The following is a 20,789-nucleotide window of genomic DNA, read 5'->3' as shown; positions in this document are numbered from 1 at the left end:
TACTCTTCAGCTCTTCCCATCATCAGATAGACTCTGTTTAATTATGTCTTAAATTTGGGTTCACATAATACATTGCTTTGACCAACAGAATGTGGCAGAAATGATGTACGAGTGTAGGGCCCACACCTCAAGAAGACTTGCCACTTCTACCTTTGCCCTTGTGGTTTGCTCCCTGAGACTGACATGCTGTAGAGAACTTGGAAGAGAAGCCCAGCCATTTCAGCTGTCTTATTGGGGCACACCTCCTCCCTGAGCTGACATGTCACCAAAATGCAGTCTTGTCAATGAGTTCAAGGAAGACCAGAAGAAGGACGACCTGGTCAATCACAGAAAGTTGACTTCTTGTGAAAAATTTAGTGCTATTGTTTTAAGTTTCTGAGTTTTGGGCTGATGTGGCAGGTTGTATTTTCAAAAGATGGCCACCCCCACATATTCCACCTCACATGCTCATCTTAGAAAGTAATATTGATACTCCTCCAGTTAGCAATGGAATCTATGTCCCTTCCTCTTGAACCTGGGTGGACTTTTTTTTTTTATAACTGTTTCAACCAATAGAGTTAAGCAGAAGTCATAAAGACTTAAGGCTAAGTCAAAGAAAGCCCTTTCAATTCTGCCTTGTTCTCTTGGGATGCTCATTCTTAAAATCAGCTGCCATGATGTGAGAGAGGGCCAAGCAACATGGAGAGGCCATGTGTAGGGGCTGCAGTAGGTGGCCAGAGCTGAGGACCCAGTAGACAACCAACCAGTCAACTGCTAGAGGTGAATAAACCTCCCGAAGATTCCAGCCCCCAGCCCTCGAGCCACCCCAGCTGAGGCCATAGGAGCCAAGATGAACTGCCCTGCCACACCCTGCCCAACCCCTGAAAATTCATGAGCAAAATATGTCATGTTTTTTAAGCTACTAAGTTTGTGATGGTCTGTGATGTGGCAATTGATAACTAATATAAATTCTGCCAGAGAGGGATATATCCAAAGGCCTATAGAAATCCTCCAAATCACAAGTACTATGTATGCCTTCCTCAAACCTCCTTACTTTCTCCTCACATCTATCACCACCATAAATATCTTCTGTAGACACAGAGATGATGAGTTCATGAGAGTTATTACCTAAATGAAGAATAATGGAAAACAATGTACCACTCTGAAGTGTGAATAATTTAAATTCATCTCCATGCAAAATTATGTTACTACAAATCATGATTTCTCAAGGCATTTAGAAATATTTTGATTACCAGAGGTCTAATATACAAGAATTTGCAGTGTCAAAAAAAAATACTTTTACTTGATCCTTATGACCACTCAATATAGAAACCCTGAGTTAATTAACCATGAAAAGAAATGTTTAATGTGAACATCACCTCCTCCACTCCTTTCCTCTTCCAAGACTTCTAATCTTGCTAAGTCAGTAGTTTGGGGAACTAAGTAAGTGATTCTGGAATCTGGAGGATGGTAACTGCTACTTAAAAGCAGAATAAATATCTCTTATGAGTCAGCTTTTTTTCTCCCTTGCCTACAATTTACCAGTATTTCAAGTCTGCGTAATGAGCACTGGGCTAGTGCATCACTGTGAAGTCGAACCCCACAGAGTGGGGGTTTTCTCATTGAAATTAGTTGAGTCTAGCTACTTGTTTTGTTTCTGAGTATTTCTAATGCTGTCTTCATGACTATTCCCAATTGATTTTCCATTTTTCTGACACTTGATTTTTAATGTCACCAGCTAGACTCCAAGACCTGACCTTTACTGCCCACCTGCTTGTACTCACCAACCTTTGTCCCACATTTTTCCTTAAGCTCTTCTTTCCAGCTGACCTCCTAACTCAGGCAAATGGAAACTGAAACTGCCCCTCCAGGGATAGTGACTGCCCTGACAAGGCCTCCAGCTGGTCCAGACCACCCAGACCAGTTTGAGTATAACCTCTGACGCCCACTGCACAGATGGGCCATGGAGTGACTTCTCGAATGACCGACAACTACCTTTACCCTCAATATAATACTAAAATCTCCACCCAAGGAGGAGCACAAGCCTCATTCACATAGCATAAAATGTGTATATAGGCATGTCTCCTTAAGGCACACGTGCAACTTTATGCCCACCTCTCCATCCCATGACAAGGTTTCCCTATCTGAATATTCATCCTAACCCTAAATAAAAGGAGCCCATCCACCCTTGCTCTGGGAGTCACAGCTTTGGAAGCCATTCCCATGATCTCTCTATTTGCTGCACATTAATTTACTTTGTGCAACAATTTCACCTAATGTGGTTTCTATCTGCAACTCACCAAGGTGGGAACTCCTGTTACTTCGGTTACAGTAACAGAATATTACACAAGGCACCTGCTATTGATGTAGGGATTTTTTTATTGAGAAATAATTCACATGCTGTAAAAGTCCCCATTCAAAAATGTACAATTCAGTGTTTTTTAGTATATTCACAAGGTTGTGCAACCACCACAACTACCTAATTCCAGAACATTTTCACCACCCCAAAAAGAAACTCCATACCAATTGGCAATTCCCATTTCCCCTCTACCCTCAGGCCCTGGCAACCATTCATCTGCTTTCTGTCTCTGTGGATCTCCCTGGCCTGGACATTTCATCAAAATGGAATCATACAATATGTGGCCTTTTGTGTCTGACTTCTTTCACATAGCATAATGTTCTATGGTTCCTCCAGGCTGTAGCATGTGTCAGTACTTTGTATGTCTTAATAATGTCCCATTGTATGGATATGCCACATCTTGTCTATCCATTCATCACTCTAGCCACTGGGGAGCAGAAGAGTTCCAATGCATCGAGCCCTGCTCCGAAACCTGACCAAGTCTTATTCCCCAGCCCTGTCTTTGTTGTGAGAGTTCATCTGATGGCATCTTCCTCTGTTTTAGTTGTTCTCTCCCCAAACTCTCTTAGTGTGATCACATTTTCATATAATATGTAAGTGCCCTTCCTTGGTTCTGATTTCCTGTTATTAAAATGTCCTGTTTACATACTTTGTGTAGGGTTACTCTGATTTCAGCACCTCTCTATCTGATTCCATTAGGTCTCTCTTGCTTTCCTGTTTCTCAGAGAAAATAAGGAAGGCAAATAAGCCTTTCCTCTTCTGCTCCTGCCTCTTACCAAACAAGCAGGAAGCAGCAGGGGTGTCCTCCCGGTGCCTTGTGACACAGGCATCTTTCCTGCCTACTTGGTACACATCGGTGTGGCCTTTACCCCTGACAATGTCCCTAGACTCTATTTACCCCATACAGTGCAAAAAAGAAATAAATGAAGGAATCAAGAGGATTGGTGAAGAAAATAGATGTTGTGAGAAAAAGGGAAAATAATTTTTAAGACCTTTGGTGCCAAAAGTGAGGGCAAAAGCTTGTAGGAGGAGCTCTGAAATCTCTGGGCTCTGTTTGTGCACTTGTTTTTAAAAATGTCTGCTGACCACGGGACAGTCTCTTTATGGAATCCCTTTGCCCCAGGAACACTGAGTTGCTCCAAGTAGCTGCTGCTTCCTCGATTTAGAACACAAACTGCGGTGAGTGTTTGCAGGGAGCAGGGGGAGTAACTCAGGTAACCTGTGGGTCACTCTGGAAGACACGTGGGAGTGGCAAGGAACAGGGACTTTTATTTTTAGGGAAACAGGTCGAATAATGTTTAACTTCTCCTGAGCTAGAAGTGCAGCTTTGAAAGATACCTGAGAAAATAACAGAATCACCCGTCACTATTTCCTGGCTTGAGTGTGTGACATTAACTCAAATGCCATCTAACCTTATCAGGAAATGTGCACATGCTGGATCCTTTAGTCATTCCTATCAAATGCTCTGCAGCTGCTATTACATGCCCCACCTCCAACATTGTTACCACATAAGGAAGAATCATGAGCACTATTTTATACATGTAACTATTTTATACATGTAAGACTGCAAGAGCTTCCAATCCAAGTTTACACTTCAGCTCCTAATTTCTCTATTAAATTAACTTCAGAATTACAGAAGTAACATATGCTCATGGTAACACATAAAACTATATGCAGATACATAATGCAAAAGAAGTAATCCTCTGTCCCTACCCCACACAGGGTATGTGTTGTTTGGGGAGAGAACAACTAGATATGCACACAACACAAAGATATGTGTGCATATCTTTCTATACCTCTATTCATTCTGTCAAAAAACAAAATTCAATCAAGTAAATTTGGAGACCTAACTGGCTTTGTTAAAGGATTCAAGAATGGAGTAGCATCCCACCTAGCAAGTAGAGAGGAGCTCTGAGCAGTTGTATAAAGTGGTTTTTATAGGAAGGAGGGTGGGGCAAGAAAGTTATTACTAAAAAAAAAAAAAAAAGATAGTTTCAGGCAAGGGCACTTTCCTTTAGGGAGAATGGTGGGGAAGGGGGGGCCTTTTTTTTAAAGATTTTATTTATTAATTTGACAGAGACATAGCAAAAGTAGGCAGAGTGGCAGGCAGAGGGAGAGGGAGAAGCAGGCTCTACACTGAGCAGGGAGCCCAATGCAGGCCTCAATCCCAGGGCAGATGCTTAACTGACTGAGCCCCACAGGTGCCCAGGGTGGGCGGGGGGCGCTCATCACGCAGATGATCTCAGTTTCCTGTGAGGGATGGAGGGTCCATGTGGCAGACTCATTGACACCCATCAGAGAATTTCCGACTAACTCCTTAAGGCTACTTTACTGGGGAAGGTTGAAACTGCAGCTAGATTAGGTAAAGGCCTGGTTTGGGGACTCAACCAAAGTGACACCATTTCGGGCCTGTGGTTTTCTTTTGTAACAATTAATTTATCAATACTGTTGAGCTCCTGTGCTAGGCATTTTTCTAGGCACCTAGGATCAAACAACGAACAAAGCAGAGATTCTTTTCCTTGTGGAACCTATAGTAGAGGAGAAAGAAGCCAGTCAAACATAATATTTTAAAAAGGAAGAATGAAGTCTCTCAGGCAAATAGCAGAGTCACAAGTTGATCACCTTTTCCGTGATGCTCTCTTTGGAGGTCCATCCTTCTAAAATAACTCCCTTTCCTCTCCTGTCTTCTCCCTACCTTTGTGCTCACTAAAACATTAGGGCAGCAGTATGCTACCATGGTTAAGAATACAAAATCTATAGGCAAACTACTTTATGGCATTACTAGTTGTGTGACTTGGTTAGACGTAACCGTTAGTGGTGGGTTCCTTCCTGGCCTCCATGCTGACCTTGCTTCTTGAGTTCAGCCAAGAAAGAATTCAGAGCCAAACTCTCAAGTAAGCAAGAGTTTATTATAAAATCCAAAAGTGCAAGTACACTCTCAAGATGGCAACCATACTGAGGGTCTGGGTGTCTTTTCTTTTTATCCTGGCATGGCTTATGGGTCATAGCTAGGGTGGTCTCCAACCAAAGGTGCTTCCAATCATCTAGGGGACTCCTCCTAGCTGTTGAGAGCGTGAGTTTTGGCCCTATCTGGCCTTTGTCAGAACTGTCACGGCAGCCATCCTCCCTAGGAGGGGTCAAAACTGCAATGTAAAGGTATTATCATGAAGCTATAGGTTACCATAGGGCTGCTGGTTATAGGGAAGAATGTGTGCATATCCTCCAGGGGTCTTTTCCAGCTCTTTGTGCCCTAGTGGTGGTTGGCAGTTTCTTGGATTTTTGTCTTTTTAATGGTTGGCAAGTCTTGGGGCACCTGGGTGACCCAGTCCGTTAAACATCTGCCTTCAGCTCAGGTCAGGATCCCAGAGTCCTGGGATCAAGCCCCGCATTGGGCTCCCTGCTCAGCAGGAGTCTGCTTCTCCCTCTGTCTCCCCCACCCCCCGCTTGTGCTCCTGCTCTCTCTCTCTCTCTCAAATACATAAATAAATAAAATCTTTTAGAAAAATGGTTGGAATGTCCTATTCCCTGATCATATCTAGCTAACTGCCTACTCTATCATAACCTCTCTGTACATCAGTTTCCTCATGTGTGACATGCTGTTGATGTCTGGCTTAAATGAACTAAACTCCAAGATATGCCTCTTTGGCATATTTGATTATTCTAAACTGATTATTTTTAAGAAACTGCAGACCCAGGAGAAGTTCTGAAAACTGAGTAGAAGTTACCCTTTTGTAAGAGATATTTACATGTAGAAGGGAAATTTCCATTCACAAAAGAGAGATGACCCTACATCTCTAGAAACTGTTATCAGTGGAAAAGGAATGGATATAAACCTTATCCTTGTTTATTGGGCTTTTCTTGGTAACCTTCCAAAAATGCCCCCCACCTCCACTCCTTCTGTCTTTAGCTGGAGATAGCATTTAAGGTAGTGCTTTTGGTCATTTGGTGAGTTACTTAGTTTTCCTGAGTCTTTCCCATGTGTACAGGAGGTATACATGTTATTAAACTTTTGTTTGATTTTCTCATGACAACTTAATTCTTAGTACAGCTAGAAGAATCTTGAAGGGCAGAGTAGAATTGCTCCTCCTCAACACCTTGTTTTCCTTTTTTTTTTTTTTAAGATTTTATTTATTTATTTGACAGAGACATGGTGAGAAAGGGAACACAAGCAGGGGGAGTGGGAGAGGGAGAAGCAGGCTTCCCGCGGAGCAGGGAGCCCGATGCAGGGCTCGATCCCAGGACCCTGGGATCATGACCTGAGCCAAAGGCAGACGCTTAACAACTGAGCCACCCAGGCACCCCCACCTTGTTTTACTTTTTAATAGAACTTACCATTGTACAAACTGACCTTTGTTCATTTATATGCTTAGTGTCTATTTCTCCCCTTACCCATCAGCCCCCTAAAATTTGAGGCCTGTGAGAACAGGGAATTAATCTTGCTTTGTTTGCTGATGTTTCCAGTCTGCAGAACAGAGGTCAGCACACCAGGAACATTTATAAAGTATTTGCTGTATTGAGTAAGTAAACAAGGAGCAAATGTCAGGAAAGCCTTAGAGGAATCAGGAAAGTGTAGTCATTTAACTCATGTCCAGCTTCAGAAAACAGTGGCTTGAAACTTGTAGGTTGTTGGCGGTGGGGCAGGGTACTTTGCAAAACTAAGATAACATTTCTAGCATTAAGCTACTCACACATCCTCTATCACTTAAAAAGAAAAAAAAAGTTTTATTTGGGGCCCTTGAGTCCACTTTTTTGCAATGATTGTGACTTCTTCCTTCTTTTCTTAGTGGTCAGCACAGTACCTGACACAGGAAAGGTGTATGTTAAATATTTGTGGAATATTTAATAATAATTTAATATGTTTATAAGTCTATAACATGAGGCTTATGTTCTGCAACATTTGTATAGTGTTTAGAGTTTACAAAGCAGGCCAATATTCTGTACAACATGGATATCATGAGGTCTGTTGCCAACTTTAAATTATTTCAGCATTGACGGTGTAATGTTCTGTGTGGGTTAATTGGTTGAAGCTATGCCCTAGAAGCAGCTAGCATTCTGGTAATCAGGAATCCACACTCCAGAGGTAGCTAGCTTGAATCATACTAGAAAGGCTACATTCTAGAGATGGAACTACAAATACTTTAGCCATTTGGATTTCTGATGACACCAGATGTTTTGTTAATGATCATAATGAGTGTCAGAAACGGGTATTTATTGGCAAAAATAACAGCTTATTATCATGATGAATACTAGAAATGGACTTTCAAAAAAGAATTAAAGATAGATGAATTGTTTAAAATATTTTAGAAAATACTCTCCACATCTGAATAAATGGGGTCTGAAAATTCAAGGTGTCCTCAGCCTTTGGGGATGCCATTTGAGGCTGCATCCCTAATGGTCCTGGCTCTACCTCTGGTCTGGAAGACTTCTGGTTGCCAGATACTGACTACACTGATAACAGAATCCTGCCTCTGGAGCACTGCTCTTCTGGTCCTCAACTTTCTAGTGCAAGGTGGTGGTCACTCTGCCCAGAACTGTATTCTCCAAAGTGGTAGTCACTACCCACAAGTGACTACGGAGCATTAAAATATGGTTAGTCCAAATTGTAAAAAATACACATCAGATTTGAAGACAGTACCAAAGTGTAAAATATCAACAATTTTTCATATTGAATGCATGTTTAAATAATTTTCTGGATATATTGTTTAAACGTGTTAAAATTAACTTTACCTCATTTTTTTCTTTTACTGTTTTTAATGTGGCTACTAAAAATTTAAAGTTACATAATGTGGCTTGAATTCAATTTCTATAGGACAGTCCTGACCCAGAACAGAGCGCTCAGCCTTTGTCACACTTATCCAGCAGATTAAATACTGTGTGTCGGCTTCCTCATAAACATTTGTTCAATATACTTCTGAATAAGGAGCAAAATTTGGCCTATTTTCACTTAACCGCATGAAGAAATTGTGGGATGCTTATCCATCTTAAGCCTTTTCAGCTGCCAGAAACCTTTCAGCCACCACCTAAAAGTTTGGGATGGTCAAATTATTTAGGTCAGCCGTCAACAGTGAGGATTAAGTAGAGCATTAAGTAGTTGCGATGAGAACAGGGAAAACTCAGTTTACTTTGAGTCAAGTCGTTTCAAAACTATTAGGTATATTCGCTTTATTCTCACAACATCCTATTAAGTAGAAACCATTAACATTACTAATAAGTACTATTAATATGACTAGTCCCAATTTACTCTTCGCTGAATTATGCGTAACTTCAAACTTCCCGTCTCAAAGGCTTAAGCCGGAACAACTTCCACCTCCGCCAGCTTCGGCCGGTTTTCCGCACGACTTCGGCCCACGCAGCGCAACCAATCGCGCCCGCTGGGGTGAGCGACGTCACTCTCCTAAAGGTCCAGGCCAATTTCCATACTTCTCTTCTGCGCCCCGCCCCTTTACTATTTGTTAGAGGCGACAGCGGCCATTTTAGGTTCGGGCGGATATCAAATTAAAACTGCGCGTCTAAAGACCTAAAAATTGAAATCAAGACAAACTTGCAAGTTCAACTTAAACGCCAAGGAAGGAAACAGCTTCCCAGACAGACCAGGCCGCTGGGAGCAGGGAGTCAAGCCGCGACCGGCCCCCGCGCCCAGACGCAAGATGGCTTCGGCCTGAGAGTCACCTATGCGGCCGCTCTATCTCGGTTCCGGGTTCGTTCACCTCAGTGGTGGCGTCGGAGGGCTGCAGGCTGGCGTTCTGTCCGGTTTCCGGACCCATCTCTATGGTGTCGGAGGGAGCATACCCCCCGAAGATTGTGGGTGTAGTGGTCACAGCCTCACGGGGTAGGCGAGGGTGGTTGGTGTCAACAGGGGGCGAAGAGGGGACCGGAGCCAAGACCCTCGGCCGCCTCCCCGCCGCCCTCCCGCAGGTAATAGGGAGCCCTGCGCCGCTTCCTTCGTCAGTGCGGGACCGGGCCGCGGGGGAGGGGCCGGGCCGGGAGCAGAGGCGGTGGGCGCGCGCCCCACTCGCGGGTCCGCGCTCGGCGCGGCGTCGCTGCCGGTTGAGCTGTGCCCTCCGCCTCCGCTCAGTCTTTCCCTGCTTGTTACGGGGCGCCCTTCGGATCTGGGCTTCGCGGGTGACCCCCGCCCGGCGCGTTGCTGGCTGCCGGACCTAGCGAAGAAAGCCGCGGAGCCGGGCCTCCCGGGCAGGTGTGGAAGGTGAGGGGCCAGCGGGCGGGAGCTCCGCCCCCGCCTACCCCCGGCGGTCGCGATGGGACCCCGTTGGCCCCCGGGCCGCCCTCCCCGCCGCGGGTCGGGCGAGTGTGCGCGGCCAGACGTAGCCGGGCGGCGCTGCCGGAGCGGTGGGAACCGGGGGGCGCACCCGCCCCGGGAAGCCGCCGGCGTTCTTGCACCAGGACGAGTGCCGGGCCCCCCGAGGCCCAGCTGGCTCTGTGCTTGCATAGTGCTTTTTATTTAGAATAAAGATGAAACATTTCTTGGAAGAGTGTGTTTAGGAAACCATGTGAATACTGAGTCGGGTCCTCAATTCCGGAATCACCGTTCATTGTAGTTAAGGACCTGTGTGCATATCCACGTAACATCTCAGATCCTAGCTGAAATCATACTTAGTTCTTTTGGTCCATAAAGGCTTCATTATGTATTGCTGGTCAGCTAGCAGTGCTGGACTGAGTTCAGTACAGGGAATATGTACTTGAAACAGATCAAAGTAAAGGGCCAGGGTAACGTTATCACCAGGTAACAAAATATCAGTCAGTATAGGGTGTCCTTAGAACTCACAGTGCAAGCCATTGTCTTTGGAACCTCCAAGCAGAGACTGCTAGAACCAAGATCATCTCGATTAAATTTTGAGGAAGAAGAGAGAGTTCCCCAGATGACATGGATTTCTTAGTTGAGTGTATGAGTTGCCCGGTGACCTAGACAAGCGTTTGCATAATCCACAGGTGGCCCAGAAATGTGATGTGCTGCCCAAGTAAGCAAAAGGATGGAGGAAGATAGGTGAACCAGGTTTTAAAGAGAAGACCTTGATGCCTATTCAAGTCGGAAACTGCGTACCCAGCATTTTATTATAGAGAGTGGGGATGGTAAATCTACAAAATAACCATGCTGAGATCACAATATTAGACTATCCTTTTGTGTCTTTTTGTGAATTTTTTTTCTTGTGACTTTTTTATTTCAAAGCAGTCAACAGCACATCTTTTTATTGTCACCTAATAAAGTTTGCAATGGACGTAGGCTGTAATCCCTACTACTCAGAGCATTGCACTCCTGGTATGGGTAGACCTGTCAAGCTTAATCGTGCTTTCAAAACAGTAAAATGGCATCCTTTCTCTCAAGAAAAGGAGTCATTTCTTTTTTTTTCAAGTTGTATTTCTTAGTGTCTTAAGCCCAAAATATACACTGCTAAGAAAAATTACGGGTTTGAACCTCGTAAAGCTTTCATAACTCTAGATGTTGAAAAGCCCAGTGTTCCCACAAGGATGTATTTTGCTATTTAGAAATGACTACGTTGGGCGCCTGGGTGGCTCAGTTGGTTAAGCGTCTGCCTTCAGCTGAGGTCATGATCCCAGGACCCTGGGATGAGCCCTGCATGGAGCCCATTTTGGGCTCCCTGCTCAGGGGGCTAGGGGGGCTGCTTCTCCCTCTCCCTCTGCCACGCCCCCTGCTTGTGTGCTTGCGTGTGCTCTGTGTCAAAATAAAATCTTAAAAGAAAAAAGAAAGACAATGTCCATTCCTATACCTCTGCTGACTTCCATTCATTCCACCAGAGCATCACTCCTCAGTCTTATCTCCTCTGGGGACTAATAATAAAATTAAACAAACACCATGATATTCTGCCAAGAGGATTTTCATTTTCTTGCAGTTCCTTATGTGTTGATTTTGGAGAGCTGTATTTTGTGGCAAAGAGAGAAGGAAGTTAGACTAGCCTCAGATACACACTTTTCAAAGTAACCCTTCTCTGACTAACTCCTCTAGTCTGACTGGTTTTACAGATGTGGGAGTTATAGATTTTTCTGCTGCTGAGATGGCAGTTGGTTTTAAAGAACGTTGACCCTTTCAAGCTACCTCGGGTGGACCTCTGGCTACCCCTGATTGTAGGGGTGTCAAGGAAGCAGGGAGGAAATGGATTTGCAGCTTTGCGTCCCGACGCCTCAAGATGGAGGGTAGTAATGTGCCCCTATAAATCTGACTAAGCTGCTCCCAGCCTAGGCTTTTCCTTCTACTGTCAGCTGCCTTCCTCTGCTTGCCAAGCTTCTGCTTCTTCGTGGCTTTGGCTCGCCATAGCCCTGACTCTACCTCATAGCATCCTTTTACCTTCAGCTAATGGAAGTATCACTTGTTCATTCAGATTCCTGAGGCAGGCAAGGATCTGCCCATTTGAGCTCTTCTTCCAGGCCATGGGTCCTAGGGATGGCTCATGTGTGCATTGACTGCCCTTTGGCCCAAGGAAGGCGCCTGACCCATTAACTATGCCCTAGAGGAGAGGAGCAAGTCCCAAGTACCAAACATGACCCTCACAGTTCAGTGGGGGGATTGTCACAGTAGGGCAGGCACCACACCATCTCCAGGACAGGGGATTTAACAATAGTTGCTTTTCCCCGTGAGCCTACATTAATACTAATTTTATTTATTTGTAGTCCTAATAGAGACTGGGACATATAGTTGAGATACGTGGCATTTTTAATACTGTTTTTTTACCCCTACTGTTCTTAAAGTGCAGAGTATGTAGCAACTCAGTGGGTTTGTTACAAAGACGACTTAGTTCTTATCCTCAGAAGTATTCTTGGATTTTGAATAATTTCAATTTTAGATAGCTTTAGCCCTTGTACGTGTTGTGTTACTTATACAGCGATGTATGTGGGTCTGTAGGCACTTGGAATTCTCTGTTAAGTATGTGTCTTGAGCAGCATTTCATACTTTGGTCACCCAGAGTGTTGTGTGGAACTTCACTAAAGTGGAAAAAAAAATCTCAGTAGTGGGTCTGTGTATGATTGTTGGGTGTATATTTATTTAAAGGATGGGATTTGTTTAACTGAAATTTTTAAAGATCTTTGTAGAATGTTTGGCCGTGTTATTTAGAACTGGCAACTTCTTGCTACATTGCCAGTTAGTTAAGAACCCCCTTTAGGTTTTATTTTTTTACACTATGGTAAAGCCAGGACTGCAAACTGACCCACATTTTGCAAACATACGTAGTTTGGCCTCTACGGGTTTAAAAACATTTGAACCAACATTGAAAAATAGAGAAATTTCCACGTAAATCTTCAGGCTCTTGGATCCTTAGGGTAAATGGCGTGGTCTGGCAGCGCTGGTTGGAACCTGGGAGGCTGCGCGTCCTCCTTAGGTGCCTGCCACCCTTGGTAGGCGGCCCTGTGCTATTCTACGGACGCCGCGTCCGCAGTCGTCCCATAACCATGGGAATTTGTATCTCCTTTGCAGAGAAAGATATGTTTTTATTGTAATAGACTGGGGAGGTGCAGGCATGTGTCTGTCTGCCTGCCTGGGAATTACCCGTGATCTGACACCTACCGCAAACCTCTATTAATACTCGAGCATGTTTTTTCAAGGCTTTGTGTGTATATATCTTATGTGTCTGTATAGATACATGCATAGATGGAGACATAGATTTATAACGTATATTTCTTTTTGAAACAGCGTTATTCAAGTATAATTGACACGTAATAAACGGAACATATTTTAAAGCGTATGATTTTATAAGTTTTGGTATTTGTAATCACCCTTTACCATAATCAAGATAATGACTCTGTTCCCCCCAAAGTTTCCTTATAGCCCTCCGCAACCCTCTCCTCTTCCTGGGGCCCCACCCCAGGCAACCACTGATCTATTTTCTGTCGTTATAGGGTAGTTTGCATTTTCTAGCATTTCCTGCATGTGTGGGTTTTTTAGCATTTGGGATGATACAGTTTTGCACTGCCCCCTTTGTACTTAGCGCGAGTGTGAGGAGCAGTGAGGATGTACTCTGTTGTGGTCATTGCCCTTTGTGTTCAGTGAGTTGTCCCTTTCCTTTCCCCTTGTTCTGCTGGTGTTTGCGCTGCTTTGCTTGGCCTGTATGAGCGCTGCACTTGTTAACATGTTTTTCTCATTGTTAGAAATGCTTTCTAGGTTGTAATGTTCTTTCTATAATTTTAAGCTGTTGTTTTATATACTATTATACAGAAGTTTTCTCACTGATGAATTATCAGATTTTGTAACCCTTTCCTGTGAGGCAGGGTATGTGCATGGGTTAGGGAGCATAGATGATCTTACCCTGGTTTTGATCGCCCTTGCACTCTGGAAGGGTCTCCGTGGGAGGGGAGGGGGGCGTTTAAGTGCATTTTCTCTAGAGCTGTTGGTGGTTCCTTGACAAGCATGGCTGGCAACTGGCTGAGCATTTCCCATTTTTATCGCCAAATGGCCTAGTTGATGAGGGTCAGAGAAATGAGTGGGTTTGAGTGGCTGGGTCTGGGTCCCTGGGATCTCCAGCACGTGTTGCAGACAGAGACCCATGTTGGACGGTGTTTTCTGTTTTCTTTCAGCTCTGCTTGGCTTTGTGGAGGAGCTGCAGCACCGCCTCACTGCGTAAGGGATGGGATCAGAGAGCAGTGCTTTGAAGAGCTACGCGCTGAAGGAGCCACCTTTCACCTTACCCTCCGGACTTGCCGTGTACCCCGCTGTTCTGCAGGATGGCAGATGTGCTTCTGTCTTCGTGTATAAGAGAGAAAATGAAGACAAAGTTAACAAAGCTGCCAAGGTACTGTGATGGGTGACGGCTTCATAGTTAGAGCTTCCTACCCTCTCGTTTTCTGTTAAAAAATATGAAATTGAAATTACTTAAGGTCAAAGGAGGAAGATCATAAGGAATAGTGTTTTTATTCATATCCTTTAAGAACATAGTTGTCCTTACTTCATAGGATAATCTCCCAATTTGCATGACACAGTCAGATACCACAGATATAGCCAAAAGGCTTCATAAAACTCGGTGTGATAACTTTTATCATCATATTTTTTTTAATGAGAAAGTTTGGAACGTAATTTTCCATGGCTAATATGAGGTAAAGGAAGTTACTCTAGCTTAGCAAAAACCTCTGAGTATTGACATTTGGGGAAGTATATTTTAGTATATTTTTTAATTTGTAAAATCTATTATTTATTTTTATTTATTTTAATTTTTAACTTTTTAATTTTGTATTTTAGTTTTTAAATTGGAGTGTAGTTGACACACAGTGTTACATTAGTTTCAGTTGTACGACATAGCGATTCGACTTCTCTCTGCAGTATGCTGTGCTCACCGTTAGTATATTGATGATGGACCTAGAAATAAAATATTTTAGAAACTGTGACTACTGTTTATTTCTTTTCCCGAGGTATTGTGAGGTCCCCAGAAAGATTGTTGAGCTGGAGTTTTGGGCTGGACACCCCAGAAAGAACGTTGGACCTGGGCTCTAGTTCTTGCTGAGGAGCCTTAGATCATTCACTTCCAGAGGCTTCAGTTTCCTCTTCAGGGAAGAGGTCCTCCCATTTTGTACCTTCTGGCTGCTGCTCCTAGAAGGGCACCGTCAGGGGACCCCAGCCTTGTATCAGAAAACATGATTGTACCTCGGAATATAATTCAGTAGGACAATTCTAAGTGTCATTTTGAATTAGAGAAAACAAAGGCGTTAGTTGGTATTTCCTTGGATATTGAACCATTCAGATTATCTTCAGGAAGGTTCTTCAGGGGACGCAGAGTTGCGGCTGTTCAGTTAATGGCAGGCACGCTATTTTCAGATGGACCTAGAGCTTTGTTTTGTTAAAATTATGATCTGTATTACCATGAGTCCCTTTGTGCTAGCAATAAGTAGGAGACAGGGATATCTATTTTAAATGGCTTTTGCCTTTTTTAATGATTATAAAGGGTTCTAGTATGTATCTCTGTTAGTAATACAATTTCAGCATTTTATTGGTCACATCAGTTCATTATTTGATGTTATGTCTTTGATCAGGCATGAAGTTAACAGTTATGGTGCCTAAGGAAAATATTCCCCTTGGGATGCATTTTCTGTTAATAGTGGTAAAAAAGATAGCTGGCTATTTTGTTGCTAAGTAATTTTGCTTTTTGGTAAGACCATGTTTTTGTCTTTTCCATCCCATCCACGTACTATTAATACTTTTTATTGTGATTTTGCAAAAGATAAAATGCTTTGCTTCACTGTCATATTCTTATATGCAATTCATATCTGACATACTTCAGGCTATTTTCATTTAATGAGATTGCACATTTTTTTAAGTAAAAGAATTAGAGTGATTAAGATAATTATTACTAGTGAAATACTAGAGATTTATCATCTTTCTTAGTTTTTTTTATAAGACCATAAGATTTTTTAACATTATATTACTCTTTATGGTGTATGTACCAAGAAAGTTTGAACAACCCAGATCATAAAGTTTTTTTGTTTTGTCTTTTAAGTAGGCTCTGCGCCCAGCATCAGGCTTGATCTCACAACCCTGAGATCAAGACCTGAGCTGTGATGAAGAGTCAGATGTTTAACCAACTGAGCCACCCAGGCACCCCCAGATCATAAAGTTCTTAAAGGAAAAAAGATCTGTCAATGTTTGAGGACTTCTGGGCGGGAGGAATTCAGAGCTTGAGAAGGAACATTTTTCCCCCCTTAGTACTTACTCTTCTAAACCATGGCTGAGTTTTTTCCAGTAGTTCTTACTTGTCTCTTATGTTCTGCAGGCCATCTTGTGGCTTTGAATACTTGACACATGAATCTGAGGAATTTGAAATGGCAACTAAATGATAAGGAGTTTTGAGTTAGATCACAGTACTTGAAAAAATATATCACGTTTCATCAGGTTTTAGGACCTTGATTTTCATAGATACCTGAAATATTAAAACAATATAGTTAACTCACCTCACTTTCTCTGAGTTCAGGCTCCCAGTCCTCCCTCTGATCGTTTTAATGACCACTTCAAGAGGATATACACTGTTTTCCTTGCAAATACTGTTAGGTTGTAAGTGTGCTCTTCCTCTAGTGTTATAAATAAAAAACAAGAGTCACAGTGCCCTGTGACCTCTGGAATAAGAAGAAACGCAGGCATAACCTTTGGCCACAAAACAGTATTAGAAATTCTTCGAGTCCATCAGATCTTCTCATTTTATCTTGAACTCATTAGCTATAATAGTAAGTTTTCTCCCTGGTGGTTATGACTCATTTCTAATGAATAGTCAATAAGGAATGATAACTCCTAAATCAGAATTTGGTTACTTTGGCTTGCTGTCATCTGAGTGCTTTGTTAGGGCCTCACGGGAAGGACAGACTCACAGAATGATTCCTGACTGTCTTCATGCTACCAAGGCAGCCACACTGACTGCAGGAATACGAACGTGGATGCTGTGCTCCTGCCTGGGAGAAGGATGCTCTTCTTCATGAATGCTCTTGAATCTTAAGAGAAGAAGGAAGAATAGTTCTCCCTGAAAATTTTTGCTCTTAGTTTAGGAATCTTGATTATTTTGTCATATTTCTTCAACAGAGTGAAATTATGGCTTGCTTCCTGTCTAAAAACTTGCAAGTGAATTTGAGCTAAATAATGACTATGTTGTGTAGTTCTCAAAGTGAAAGAGCAAACCGAGGTAGAATGGTAATGAAAAGCTAAGCCCCTAAGGCTTGAATTACTCTGCTATAGCTGAGTCATAACCCATTCCTGAAAACTAGAGTTTATATTCAAGACTTGACTTTCACACCTAACATCTCTGTGTGGGCATGGATAAGTACAAATATGGACAGATTATCCAGTGCCACTCATTTTTTTCCCTGAAGATTTTATTTATTTATTTGACAGAGAAAGGGACCACAAGCAGGGGGAGTGAGAGAGGGAGAAGCAGACTCCACTGAGCAGGGAGCCCGATGTGGGACTTGATCTCAGGACCCTGGGATCATGACCTGAGCCGAAAGCAGAAGCTTAACTGACAGCCACTCAGGCGTCCCTAGGACAGATGATACTTCCAAGGCACTCCTTCCACAAAGTCCCCTTTCTCCACCAGAACAAGAGTCATTTATCTCTTTGGTTGATGTTAGTGAGAAAATCTCATTAAACTTAGCAGCTGCATCTTGTCACGCTAATTTTCCTGTGAATCTGTATGCATAATTTATGCAAAATATTGTGCGTGCTGAAGAGGAGTAACAAATGAGGTTATTGCTGCTAAGTTACGTGCCTTGTTCAGAATCATGCAATGAGTTATTCCTTCCTTTCTTCTTCATTAAACAAACAAGTCACTGTGGACCAAGAATTCTGCTGGGAATGTAGGGTTAAAAAAAATAAGCTAAATGAAATTTATTATTTCATTTTTTAATGGGGTGAAATTTACAACTCTATTTATTTTTATGCCAGTACTCAACCAGGTAGTATTTCTCCTGATTTACTAGTCTGCCCTGAGTATTAGAGGAATAAAAGAAGGCACATAAAACCCAAGGAAAATAATTAGAGCCCTAAGAAATAAAAGCTGAATGAATATTTTTTTTCCTGAGCAGGCAAAAGTGAAAAGTTAGAAAGTATTTGATTTTTGTTTTGCAAATTATTTGAAATGATTCTTAAAATGCAAAAATATGAAAGAGGCTGCATAATTTTACTCAGAAACCATAGCTCAAAAAATACTGGCAAGAAGTTCTCTCCACTTAACTGTAGTCATTCAACCAGCTCACTAGCACAACTCATGGCTCCTCTGGGTCTTTGTTGTATTTATATGCATAAGTATGGATTATTTTAAAGGTATATGCACAAATTAATAGTTCATAATTGCTAAAGAATTTTCTTAATTATTTTTTATTAGAGTAACCCAAGGGAGGGTAACAGCTTTCTTAAGAACAAACAAAAAATCCTATTGAAGCTATTCCTAGAGTTGTCAAAGTTTGAGATTATTTTAAGAAAAGAAACTAAACAAATCCATCTCCTCAGAAGATTCTCCTATAGTTTTACCTTAATAGACAGGTTTGAAGCAACTAATAGAAAATTTGTATCAGTGTTGTGTTACGGGCTCTTGTACGATCTCATATTCTAACAAAAAGGTATTTTGGAATGTTCCATACTGAGTGCTTATTTGTGAAAATGAAACCTGATGTTATATTGAGGATTTTTCTCCAAGTGAAATCTTCATTGGTCTCCCAGTTTGATGATTGATTTACCAGGCTTCCCCAGTGTCCAGTGGATTGTGCAGGGCAGACCCCAGAGATTTAAGGCCATGTAATTTTTTAGAAAGACTGGGTGATTTTTAAGGAAAACCATCATTCTGGCATTTTACAATTTTGTTGTAAATAAATGATACAGTTATTTCTTCCTGGGTTGGGAATTGTTTACTATCAAGTCTAATTGGAAAGTCTGCATCTGATAGGGCTGTTACAAAACCAAGCAGGGTAGGAAAGAAACTCCACAGATTTAACCTCTCTTAGTCAGACACAGCATTGCCATGTGTTTGTCATCCATCTTTGTATACTCTGTGTCTGGTTAGAGAACAGGACGATGAGAAGAGGTATGTATGGGGAAAATACTGTATGTTAGGGATTTCTAGAGTGGAACATCCATAACCTCGGGATTGGTCAAAATGATTCATTTCAGTTTGGGGAGAAAATCAAAAATGTCTGTTTAAATTCACTTTTACTCTTCTCTTTCAGCACGTTCTATTTTATGGGGGTTTTATGGTATTTGTGTCTTATTTATATATGTAAATGAAAATGTGTATTATAGATACATATATGAGCTACTTATCTAATGTTTCTACTGGTGTGAAGCATGTAAACAAAAATATTTATTCTTTTTGAAGGTAAAATTAAATTTATTTATTTATTTATTTTTTATGATTCATTGTTTGTGCATAACACCCAGTGCTCTGCGCAGAACGTGCCTTCTTTAATACCCACCACCACGCTAACTCATCCCCCCACCCCCCTCCCCTCTAGAACCCTCAGTTTGTTTTTCAGAGTCCATCGTCTCTCGTGGTTCGTCTCCCCCTCTGATTTCCCCCCTTCATTGTTCCCCTCCTGCTATCTTCTTCCTTTTTTTTCTTAACATGTATTGCATTATTTGTTTCAGAGGTACAGATCTGTGATTCAACAGTCTTGCACAATTCACAGCGCTCCCCATAGCACATACCCTCCCCAATGTCTATCACCCAGCCACCCCATCACTCCCACCCCCCACCACTCCAGCAACCCTCAGTTTCTTTCCTGAGATTAAGAATTCCTCGTATCAGTGAGGTCATATGATACATGTCTTTCTCTGACTGACTTATTTCACTCAGCATAACACCTTCCAGTTCCATCCACGTCGTTGCAAATGGCAAGATCTCATTCCTCTTGATGGCTGCATAATATTCCATTGTGTATATATACCACCTCTTCTTTATCCATTCATCTGTCGATGGACATCTTGGCTCTTTCCACAGTTTGGCTATTGTGGACACTGCTGCTATAAACATTGGGGTGCATGTACCCCTTCGGGTCCCTACATTTGTATCTTTGTGGTAAATACCCAGTAGTGCAATTGCTGGATCGTATGGTAGCTCCATTTTCAGCTGTTTGAGGAACCTCCATACTGTTTTCCAGAGTGGTTGCACCAGCTTGCATTCCCACCAACAGTGTAGGAGGGTTCCCCTTTCTCCACATCCCCGCCAACATCTGTCGTTTCCTGACTTGTTAATTTTAGCCGTTCTGACGGGTGTGAGGTGGTATCTCATTGAGGTTTTGATTTGGATTTCCCTGATGCCGAAGGATGTTGAGTACTTTTTCATGTCTGTTGGCCATTTGGATGTCTTCTTTGGAATAATGTCTGTTCATGTCTTCTGCCCATTTCTTGATCGGATTATTTGTTCTTTGGATGTTGAGTTTGATAAGTTCTTTATAGATTTTGGATACTAGCCCTTTATCTGATACATCATTTGCAAATATTTTCTCCCATTCTGTCGGTTGTCTTTTGGTTTTGTGGACTGTTTCTTTTGCTGTGCAAGAGCTTTTTATCTTGATGAGGTCCCAGTAGATCATTTTTGCCCTTGCTTCCCTCGCCTTTGGTGATGTTTCTAGGAAGAAGTTGCTGCGGCTGAGGTCGAAGAGGTTGCTGCCTGTGTTCTCCTTTAGGATTTTGATGAACTTCTGTCTCACATTTAGGTCTTTCAACCATTTGGAGTCTGTTTTTGTGTGTGGTGTAAGGAAATGGTCCAGTTTCATTCTTCTGCATGTGGCTGTCTAATTTTCCCAACACCATTTGTTGAAGAGACTGTCTTTTTGCCACTGGACATTCTTTCCTGCTTTGTCAAAGATTAGTTGACCATAGAGTTGAGGGTCCATTTTTGGGCTCTCTATTCTGTTCTAATGATCTCTGTGTCTGTTTTTGTGCCAGTACCATACTGTCTTGGTGATGACAGCTTTGTAATAGAGCTGGAAGTCCGGAATTGTGATGCCGCCAGCTTTGCTT

The 20,789-nt window shown here is 42.3% G+C and overlaps 1 protein-coding gene across 6 annotated transcripts in view; it reads left to right on the top strand.

The window, feature by feature from the left end:
- Positions 1 to 8,794: 8,794 nt before the first annotated feature.
- The window catches only part of SCYL3 (SCY1 like pseudokinase 3), a 47,972-nt gene continuing 35,977 nt past the window's right edge, over positions 8,795 to 20,789 (top strand). The window contains exons 1-3 of one of the 6 annotated variants that reach the window (XM_073899994.1): positions 8,795 to 9,253; positions 10,286 to 10,381; positions 13,880 to 14,094. In XM_073899994.1, coding sequence (XP_073756095.1) covers positions 13,930 to 14,094 — 165 coding nt within the window. In that variant the 5' untranslated portion in view covers positions 8,795 to 9,253; positions 10,286 to 10,381; positions 13,880 to 13,929. Of the gene's footprint in view, positions 9,254 to 9,303; positions 9,543 to 10,285; positions 10,382 to 13,278; positions 13,352 to 13,550; positions 13,570 to 13,879; positions 14,095 to 20,789 lie in introns of those variants that run through there. The other 5 variants (XM_025878077.2, XM_025878073.2, XM_073899992.1 and 2 more) reach the window with 5 other exon arrangements.

The sequence above is a fragment of the Callorhinus ursinus genome, unplaced genomic scaffold (genome assembly GCF_003265705.2).
Source record: "Callorhinus ursinus isolate GAN/ISIS: 27379988/994484 unplaced genomic scaffold, GSC_fseal_2.0 scaffold13, whole genome shotgun sequence".
Classification (NCBI taxonomy): domain Eukaryota; kingdom Metazoa; phylum Chordata; class Mammalia; order Carnivora; family Otariidae; genus Callorhinus; species Callorhinus ursinus.
The sequence above is the reverse complement of the archived record's forward strand: the minus strand, read 5'-3'. Positions and strand labels throughout refer to the sequence as shown.